The sequence below is a fragment of the Alnus glutinosa genome, chromosome 1 (assembly GCF_958979055.1).
Source record: "Alnus glutinosa chromosome 1, dhAlnGlut1.1, whole genome shotgun sequence".
In the NCBI taxonomy this organism is placed as follows: domain Eukaryota; kingdom Viridiplantae; phylum Streptophyta; class Magnoliopsida; order Fagales; family Betulaceae; genus Alnus; species Alnus glutinosa.
The window spans coordinates 34,711,855-34,722,780 of NC_084886.1; the positions used below are offsets into that span (position 1 = coordinate 34,711,855).

Consider the following 10,926-nt stretch of genomic DNA (forward strand, 5'->3'; position numbering starts at 1 on the left):
TAGCTTTCATTTAACATATCCTTAAAAGGAGTTGTTACAAAATTATGTCAAAAATAAGACATATCACTCTTATGCACAACTATTGGTTTTCTAAGTAGTACTAAAGATCCATTTGATTATAAAAGAATTATTCTCCTTGTAATGGCAGCCACCCTTGAATTCTCCCTAGTACTACTTAGAAAAACTTCTCTACATATATAAAATTATTGAAGTAATATTGGGGATCGTCCAAACTCCTTGACAATCTTGAAAGAATAAGTAGCTTTGATACCCACACACAAATCTTTGTCCAAACCCATCATATTTCACCAATAACGCCTTAGATGAATTATGATTTTTTATTCCTTTTTAAATTGAAGCAAATTTTATGATTTGCTTAAGGATGACAATAAGTCACTATATGAGAAAATGAAACATAGTAAGTTTAGTGCTATTATACTTCTATATAATTTGAAATTTATGGGTGGATAGAGTAAGACCTCGTTTTCATTGTTGCTTGAATTTATTAATGAGTTAATTCCACAATAAGCAACATTGCCTAAAGACACATATCAGGCAAAAAAGTACATAAGAAGATCCCGACATTTTGCAATGGTTCTATTTTGTTTTGGAGGGACAAAAAAAAAGTTAGAAAGATGTACAACATGCAATGAGTCGAAGTGGAAGCACAAAATGGGTGGGGATAAAGAGTTGTCTCAAAGATCAAAAAGAAAGCTGGCAAAGGTATTGTGGCGGTTTCCTTTAAAAACAGGATGAAAAAGGTTGTTTATATCACAGAAGACCGTTTTGCACATGAAGTGGCACGCTCATGCACGCACAAAGAATGTGGTACTAAGGCATCCAACCAATAGTACAACTTGGAAGACATTTGATGCACAATATGGCATAATGTTTTGCACTATGGAACACAATCATGGAAAGACAACTCAAAACAATGGAGTTAGTGTATCTATTGAAGATGGCCCTACATACTACAACAAGCTAGCTCATATAATTGAGGTACGATATTATGATGGATCTCGGTATGTACTATTCAAGTGTGATTGGGCGAACATCAAATAAGGAATACAAGGTGGATGAATATGGATTCAAACTTGTGAATTTCACTCACCTAATATACACGGGGGAGAGCATTATTGAGATTATATTCGTATTATCTACCCAGGTATCCCAAATATATTATGTTGCAAATGAAAGAAACCTAAATTGGGTTGTCGTTGCTATGACAAAGCCAAGAGACATGTTCGATGTTGGAAAAAGGGAAGGAAACGACAATGATGTTGGCGACTATTGTGACAACGAGCCTTTCAACCTGGTGATGTTGCCAATGATAATGTGGAGTGGGCTTGAAATGATATACTCAGGACCGAAGTATAAGTTTAGGGTTGGGAGATGAAACATATCCATAGATCATTTATTCATACTTTGGTAAGCATAGAATACTAGGTAGAATATGTTACTCTTAATTTCATTATTCAGCACTTTATGATATGTTAGATATGTTTCCACATTGACATATATTGCCTCATGTAATTCTTTCAACAATTAATATTTTAATAGATTGTATATATTATGGTTGTATTACCTCTTAACACATTATTGAAATATGTAGGTATAAATGGCCATGAAGAAAAGATGTAGATAACCGATGCTAGAACGATTAGTCAAGGAATATTATAAACATTTGCAGCAAGCTAGGTGCACAGATGACGATGAGACGCAAGATCCACCCAGATCCTGCATCTCCCAACACCCACCCAGATCTCACTATGTTTGATACGACTCTTTATCCCCCCCCCCCACCCCCCCCCCCCCCCCCCCCCCCCCGGTGATCAGCATGGTGGACATCCTCCACCTCCACCCCCAGTCTCCCAAAGGGAGATTGTGACCCACGACCATCCATCAGTTCAAGGGGTTTGGGTTCACATCCCTCCACCTTCACCCCTGGCCTGGATGCACAATCAAACCCATTCCACCGAGGGGGGGCAGCCACACTCAGTCTACCGGCCTGGGGATGTGAATACTCTTGATATTTTTAGCATATGTTTGTTCACGATTGTACTAATGTTGTGAGAATATTCTAGCGAAACTCCACTTAACCCTCTTGAACTTCCAACTCTTTTGTAATTACTCACCCCAAAGTTCAAAAACTCTCAATTTAGTATATTGAACTTATAATTTTTTTTTGAAATGTCACCAATCTGTTAGGTCTTTCCGTTAAATACTGTCAAAAATACCAAAATACCTTCTTTTTCTTTTTTTTAATAAAATAACAAAAGAAAAAAAAATTGCAAAGATTCAAGCTTGGTCATAATTTAACAAAATTTGCAAAAATACCCACGCTTGAAACTTTGCAATTTTTTTAATTTTTTATTTATAAATAAATAAAAAAAGGTATTTTGAGAATTTTGACAAAATTTAACAGAAACTCGGACAGGGACATTACTTGAGGATTTTAAGGTTTGGGTTTAGTTGGCAATAATACTATTCTTTATGAGAATACCTTCAATCCAGACCATATGTAAAACACTACTTTTACAACCTTCAATAAGAATTTGACATATCATTTAAAAGACACTAAATACACTAGAGCCTAAAACACCGAATGACCACTATTCTTATTTCCTTCTAATGAACCAACCCACAAACCACCCCACCTCTCCCAGCCAATGCCGCCGCCGGATTCCATGGAGTCCCCATTGGAATACGCCAAAGTCCACAACCGGAATCCTCCCGGTTTTAGGTAGATGAGAACAGAGAGAGAGAGAGAGAGAGAGAGAGAGAGAGAGAGAGATAAAGAGAAAGATGGGGTCCATGATGGTTGATGGCTACTTGCACCATCCCATGGCAGTTCCAACTACCGTACGACAGAGGAGAGAGTGACGACAGAACTCCATACCTGGTAGGGCTTCCCAGTGGAACGGCTAGATCTGTGCCGGTTTGGCAAAAAATGGTCAGATCTGTGCCGATCTAGAGGTAAAAGCGGGGTTTTGATGCTTGTGATGGTGTTTGTAGTGGTCAGATCCACCATGGTCTTCTTCATAGGCGACCGATCTAGAGGTTGTGGCAAGGCTTTGATGCTTGTGATGGTGTTTGTAATGGTCAGATCCGCCATGGTCTTCTTCATAGGCGACCTTGTTATTGAAGGCCTTATGCACGTTTGGGTACTGGGGAACCTCGGGGAGCATAGTAGGAATCCTTTCCATTATGTGAAGATCAAGATCATCTCATGGCTATTGATACAAACATTAGCCATGTCTCTATACAAACACTGGCTCTTTTCTTTCGCAAGAAGGATTCTCTGTTTTTGGTTGAAATGGATGTTCGAACAAGTATCTATAAACATCTCCTCGATCTTCAACCACGTACTTGGGATTATTTCATTGTAAGACTTCAAGCATAATGCGTTGGCCATCAACCAAGTGACTTCGGCGGTGGCTTCCAACAGAATCTGGCAACAGCGTTGGGCTGAGAGGAGGTGGTAGTTTTTTAGGGCCGGTTAGGCTCTTGAAAGGGAAAATTGGAAAGTGTTTTTTTTTTCCTATAAGATTCGGTACTCTCATGTCTATTATATGTAATCTTCTTAGATGATGTGTTAACTCCTTGTTGAAAGCTGTAAAACATCACTTTTACAACTTATCCTTATAGAAGGGGCTCTCATTTTTTATTATGTAATTATTTTTTTAGAGTTAAGAACAATGTAATTATGATAGTAAGATGTATGTATTAAACAAATTATGTATATAAGTTATGAACGAATATGAATATGTTTCAATTTAGTGTTCTCGTAAATATTTGTACAGCCAATAAGCTTCAAATATCTATATATAGCAATTTCTTTTCATTTTTTTTTTTTTTGTGTGGTTTATTAGGAAAGTAGTAGTAGCACCACATGGATATTGTAAATAATATGATTATCCCGATGGGGCATTATATAGGTTGTAGTAACCGGCTCTCATCAACTGCTTCATCTTAGGCCATGTTCGGACCGATTGCTTCCCTTGTCGCCTCCGGTTGCTTTGCATTTGCTCCCACCATGTTGAAGCACCGTCTCACAACTTGTATATATACTACCAAGTTCACTTGCTCAACTTTCAGTATTTGCATGTAATCGAAAAAGTTCTCCACTCAAGAAGCCAATCGAGAAAGCCCTCGACATGGAGATGATCGTAGATGCTCGGTAGATCAATCTTTACTCAGAAGTTGTGGGACTTCTTCTTATCTCTCCTATTGCAGTTATCACCTCCCTAAAATCTTCAAGCTCCTCATTGCTAGATGAATCTTTAGGTACTTGGTGTCTCCATTGTGGTACAGGACCATGAACTCCACCCGGGCGATCAAGAACCTCTTCGTTGACGCGATTCTGGTTGGGATAGTGATTTTTGTTGCTGCCAATCCCAAGCCGAGCGATGGCTTGCTGCATTTCCCGTAACATGCATTCGATACTGTCAAACCGCAGTTCTTGAGCATCAACAGCTACCCAAAAGGCCTGCACTCCACACTCTTCGTCGTCAGAGTAGTTGCTTGCGTGTCTGTCATTTGCCACGAGACTAGGCTAGTCAAGACTCTAATACCAATTGATGTAGTGAAAGTGAAGGGGGAAGGAAAAACTATGGGGACGTTTGGGTGTACAATTTTTTTTGTTTTGTTTTTAACTTTTTTCAAAATCACAGATACCAAGAAAAAAATAAGTAAAAATATTATGTTTGAAATGATGTTTGGGCGATAGCTGTTTTTGAAAAAAATAGAGAAGAAAAGAGAAGAATTGAGTTGGGGGATGTTCACTCCACAAAGACTCAACACACAATGAAAAAAAGACCATAACTTCTTTTGGCGTCAAAAATTGAAAACTCAATACAAATGTTCCTCCTCTTATAACGGTATGCAAAACTTAAAAAGGTATAAACTAATGCTAAAACTAATCCAAAGATGGAAAAAAAATCTCCTAAAGTTGGAAATCTAAGAGAAATTTAGAAAGCTGTAATGATGGAGATCCATGTGAGAATCAAAGGAAATCGTTTTTGAATAGTTTCGAGCGGTCTCGAGCAGAGAATCATGTCCTGCATCAACCAATGACTTCAAAAATTGAGGGGAGAAGAAAGAAAAAAAAAATTATTAAAATGATCCTTGCTTAAGCATTATATGGTTAGACTTGGAATATTTTTTTTATTGTTAAATTAGCACTTATTCTAAAAGATTTAAGCTAATAAAAAAATAATTAATTTAATAATTTAATTAATATTCTAAGATGAATAATAATGAGATATTGATTCTATTAACCAGAATGATCGGTTTCTCCAATCACCTATATTCTCCATCTCTAAAGCCTTAGCCTTGGCGTTTATTTTAAAACACTAGTTTTACGGAAACAGAGGAAAAAGGGGTTATCTTCTGCTCCAAGGAAATATAACGGGGAGCTAACACGCTAACTCTTCCCGAAACAGTAACTAGTTTTTCCACAAATTCTTTATTGGATTTCTTATTATTAATTTAAAACTAACTTCTTTTACAATAAACATCAATGTTGTTATTTTATGCTTGTTGACCACAAAAATGGTGGATTATTTTATGTGGGTCGGGTGAATTCACGGGTCAAAAGTATTCACACGGTTGTATCACCGATAAACTAGCCCCAACTTGCCATTTTTTTTTATTTTTTTTTTCTAATATATATATATACGGGGAGTACTCTAGTCTTTGTAGACTAATGATCATACTGTCTGATATTCTAACATCAATAAAAAAATAACTCCAACTTGTGAATTTCTTGTAATTGCAACAATTATTAGCAAGTACTAAACGTACTCTTTCTCAAAAAAATTGAATCCCCAAACAAAATCCCATGAAATTAATTATCGGACATAAATTTTCTACAAATTAGGTCGTAGAAGATCCTTTCAATTCAGTCTCTAAAAATGCAATGTATCCGCATGTGAGAAATATATAATATAGCATGCACTTCTTCTCGAGTGCTATTTTTTTCTTATAATCTGGTTTGTACGAAATTTTCTACAAACTCATTTCTAAGAATAACATATATCCATTAACATGTGATATAATTAACGACCCATTAGACTTGAAGTAAAGAGTACCGATGCACATCCCATCACGCTTTAGATATATAGAGCATTTTTGGATCACAAAAATGCCTCATTGGTTGCTTAAGCTTGCTAGATCCAAGGCTTATATCACATGCACACATGTTGCTTGTTACCAACGTAGTAGAATAATAATATTGTTGAAGCGCCTTGGTGCATGTGAACAGCACTGCCCTAATACTTGGATTCAAAGTTTCAAAGGAAAAACAGAACCCCAACTTGGCATTGCCTCTATATAAATCCTAAATGTAAGCTAGAAGTGAGATACAGGCCTAGTGCAGTGGGAGAAAAGCATTTCAATGGCGGGAGAGAAAATGAGAAAGGGAAAGCTTGTTGTCTTCTTCTTGCTCCTAGCTCTTGCAGCGAGCTTGTGCCGTCTAGGGTTCGTGGATGCCGCGACGTCTCTTCAACCGCCGGTGAAATTAGTTTGGCATTATTACAAGCGGCATACCACGTGTGATGAAGCAGAAGTGTATATTAGGCATCAAGTGAAGTTGTTCTGGGACAAGGATAAAAGCATCACTGCCAAGCTCCTCCGCTTGCTATACTCAGATTGCTTTGTCACTGTATGTCTTTATTAATTATTACTAATTTTTACTTCTTCTTTCTTTAAGTACTAACTATTTGAGAAAATCTGCTTATTATCTCTATTTTTCATCATTTTTGCAATCATACCCTTCAACTTTAAAAAGTCTCAATTTAGTATATCAATCTTTTAATTTTTTTTCAATTTCATACCTCCATTAGAATTTTTCATTAAATCTTAACAAAGGTAAGTCAAAATTCCTAAAATACCCCTCCTTTTTGTTAGGAAAAAAAAATTGTAATGATTTAAGTATTGATAAGGATTTAATAAAATTTGCAAAAATCATGCCTGAATCTTTGATTTTTTTTTTTTTAAGTAGTGGTATTTTGAGAATTTCTACAGGATTTAATAGAAAATTTTAATGGAGAAGTAAAATTGAAAAAAAAAATGAAAAACAAATATAATAAATTGACATTTTTTAAAGTTTATAAGTATGATTGCAAAAGTGATGAAAAATTAGTAGTAGTAAGTGAAGTTTTTTTTCAATTATTTTTAGCACTGAAATGCCGAATATATGTGTTTTGACTACTGCAAAACTAGGGCTGTGATGCATCAATCCTCCTAGATGGGCCAAATTCAGAGAAAACAGCACCACAAAATAGGGAACTTGGAGGATTTGTAGTCATCGACAAAATCAAGACTGTTATGGAAGCACGATGTCCGGGAGTCGTCTCTTGCGCCGACATTCTTAACCTTGCCACCAGGGATGCTGTGCATTTGGTATGTCTATATAAACCCTAATAAATATACCTACCAAAGCAAGTCCCCTAAAACATATTTATCTCCTCACCTCACCCAAAAAAAATAAAAAAAAATGCAAATAAAAATGTTTGGTTTCATTCCCTTGGTGTCCATCTCCATCTACCACATATAAATTTCACATATTAAATGGTAATTTTGCAAAATAGATGTAAAAGAAAATGACACCAAATATATCTCAAAAACATATCATTTGGCCCTTGCCGTGGGAATGTTGGCATAAGTGCCCCAAGAAACCTTTTCTTTTCTTTTTTATTTTCAAAAAAAAAAAAAAAAAACCCTTTAAAGTTATTAAGAATTACAATTTTTTTGGCCATTGGTAGTGGTCCGACACCCCCATCAAAAAGCTTATTTATGAAATAAAAGAAAATAAATAAAGAAAAAAGCACTGGCTAAGGTCGCCAAATACGATGCTCTTTTTCTTCTTTCTTTTTTCCCGGGATGAAAATGTAAGAGGGTTTTTTTTTTTTTTCCTTTCTTTTTTTCTTTTTTTCTATTCTATATGAGATGGTTTTCAATAGAGCAAAATCACCACTGTTGCAGAATCACGATCAATATGACTTCAATAAAGGCCGCATGTACATAGGCATAAAAAGATATTTACCACTTCTTTTGGTAAGCCACATTTGTCTATATTATAGCTTTTTATATTTATAAATTCCCAGGCTGGAGCACCATCTTATCCCGTTTTCACGGGACGAAGGGATGGGATGACATCAAGCGCTGCATCGGTGGACCTCCCATCGCCGTCCATCTCATGGGAGCAAGCGCTAGCATACTTCGAATCAAGGGGCTTAGATGTATTGGACTTGGGAACACTCCTAGGTAAAGAATCAAAGATGCTACAACTTTAAAATGTCTTAATAATTTTATGGTCCAGATTAGATTTTACAGATCTAATTGTGTATATATTGCCACATTACTTAAAAAAATTTAAATAAAGTGACACCATATACACCGTTAGATGCCACAAAACAAGAAATCTAGACGGTATACATATGCTAACAACTTGTTTTATCTTTATTAGGAGCACACTCAATGGGGAGAACACATTGTAGCTACGTCCTCAACCGGCTCTACGATTTCAACGGTACCGGAAAGCCAGACCCAAGCATGAACGGATCTTTGGTAACTGAGATGAGAAAGTTATGCCCGGAAAGATTGAAGGGCCAACCCGACCCACTAGTGTTCCTAAACCCAGAATCTGGATCGAATTACAAATTCACTCAGTCCTACTACTCTAGAATTCTATCGCATAAAGCTGTCCTGGAAGTTGACCAGCAACTACTCTTTGGGAATGACACTGCACAAATCATTCAAGAATTTGCTCCTGGTTTTGAAGATTTTCGCAAGTCATTTGCTCTGTCCATAAGTAGGATGGGAAATATCAAGGTTCTAACTGGAAACCAGGGAGAGATACGCCGAAATTGTCGATTTACAAACAAGTAGGAGGAATCTAATGTGCTATTCATGAGGCTGGAAGAATCACCATAAATGGAAATTGTTGTGTCTAGGAGAAAGATGAATAATCCATCAATTACAACAAAACAGAAATGTTTTTTTTTTTTTTTTCTATTTACAAATAAAATTATAAAATACATTCCTAAATTATGATTAATGTTATCCCACATTTAAACCACTAAAGAATAACTTTTCAATAACTTTGATTTCTCTTTTTTTCTATTTCTTTTTTCTTTCCCGCCCCCTCCCAAATAGTCTCAAAAGCATAAGCAGTCAAAATTGTTGATACATCTCCGAATATATGCTATAACAAAATTTTTGTTTTTAGAAAAAAAAAAAAAAGATTTCGCCTAACCTCTGAGATCGTTGATAGCTAAATAATCAGACCTGGGGTGCATCAAACAAAGGAACTTCTTCCCACTTTCAATCATTCCACTAGCTTCAATGGGAGGCAAACAAGTAGAATGTGAGCAATGGCATAAATCAAGCACTAAACAAGGAAATAAGAGCCATTTCTAATCATATACATCGTTTAGAATGGAGTCAATAAACAATAGACGAAGAAAAATAAAATACAAATGACAATAAAAACCAAAAAAAAAAAAAGAAGAATGCAGAAACAGATGATTAAGTAATGAGATCATTTCCAAAAATCCTTAAATTGATCCTAATTAAATCTTGGTAACGTGGTAGAGGATATGAAACATACAATGCAGTGTAAAGTCCAAGTGCCCTTTAAGAAAACAATGTGGAAAGTTTAGATAATCTCTTAAAATTTGTAGGCATTGACTGCTGGATAAGCTAGTGTTTAAAACTCAAGAACCTATGTGCTTCTTCTTAATTCCTCTTTTCTGAGATCTCTTCTGGATTTGGCTATTGTTCATGTTCCTAACTTTCCCTCGGAGAATTAGGTAGATCTAATGTGTTTTCTAGATTGTAGTAGCTGTTAAAGCTTTGGTTCTCCTACATACTTTTCGTGTACAAACTATAATATATATTTTTTTTTATAAGTAATCGAAATATAAGTAAAAGCGCAAATGGCACAACCCATGTACATAGGAAGTGTACAAGATATTCACCTAGCTAAAAGGAAAAAACAAGTCAATCATGAAAACTAAGCAAATTAAGATCTAAAGCAGCTGTCCAATAGTAAAATATAATGTATGTTAAATTTGTTTCCAATCATCACAATATTATTCAAGTTGTAGAAATGTTTGAGAAAATGCGAGTTACTCAAAAAAAGTTCCTACGGGATAGCTCAATAGGCTAGGGTCCACGCCTCATGTAGCGGAAGTCACTAGTTCGAATCTCTCTTTCTTTTTTAGGACAAAAAATTACTTATCAAAAAAAGAATAAAGTAAAATATATATATATATATATTTGGATCATTATAAACTTTATCACAATTATTTCTTCCCTCTTTGTCCCAATCAAATATTCTTCTTTTCATCCTTCATTAAACTGACACAAGAAACTCAGAGACCAGATGTTGACCCAAATTGCAAATAGTTGCCCATGACCCACCTTACTCCAACAAAAGAAGGGGAAAAATAAAAGATAAATGAAAAACCCTTTTACAAGTTACAAGCAGATTAAGTTTCTATACACTGTCTGGAAGTCAAACCCAGGACAAGAACTCCTCTAACCAACCAGGAAGATAGTTTAGAATACTTCTAGAACTTGGTCTGTGATCATCAAGAGTTTAAATCCTTACTTAAAATTTATAGATGTTCACCTGTTTATGCTTTAAAAACTGTATAATCAAATGAAACCGTGTTTCATAGTATAACTTGGAACTTATAATGTACAACTAAAACATAAAAACCACAGAAAAAATACGGCACATAATTCCAGTTCAGCTCAACACTAAGATTCTTGCATGCAGGGACATACATTTCGGTTGGGCAAGGCTATACTATCACTATAGAAAAAGAAAAAAAGAACATGTGGTAATTACCTCGCAAAAGATGAGATAATGGAGGTACGAGAAACTGGGTGAATCTTCCAATGCAAAAGCACTTG

General features: G+C 35.6%; 1 protein-coding gene and 1 long non-coding RNA gene across 2 annotated transcripts; one reads left to right on the forward strand and one right to left on the reverse strand.

Annotated features, from left to right (window-relative positions):
• Nucleotides 1-6,379: 6,379 nt before the first annotated feature.
• Nucleotides 6,380-9,219, forward strand: LOC133879192 (probable peroxidase 61). The gene is made up of 4 exons (XM_062317731.1): nucleotides 6,380-6,664; nucleotides 7,225-7,404; nucleotides 8,109-8,268; nucleotides 8,471-9,219. Exons 1-4 carry the CDS (start codon nucleotides 6,398-6,400, stop codon nucleotides 8,890-8,892), a joined length of 1,029 nt encoding a protein of 342 aa, XP_062173715.1. The 5' UTR covers nucleotides 6,380-6,397; the 3' UTR covers nucleotides 8,893-9,219.
• On the reverse strand, nucleotides 8,981-10,925 carry LOC133879200 (uncharacterized). Its single transcript, XR_009902031.1, has 2 exons — nucleotides 10,862-10,925; nucleotides 8,981-9,343 (listed from the first exon to the last, which is right to left on the reverse strand). It is a non-coding gene; the product is annotated as an uncharacterized LOC133879200 (long non-coding RNA).
• Nucleotide 10,926: the final 1 nt, after the last annotated feature.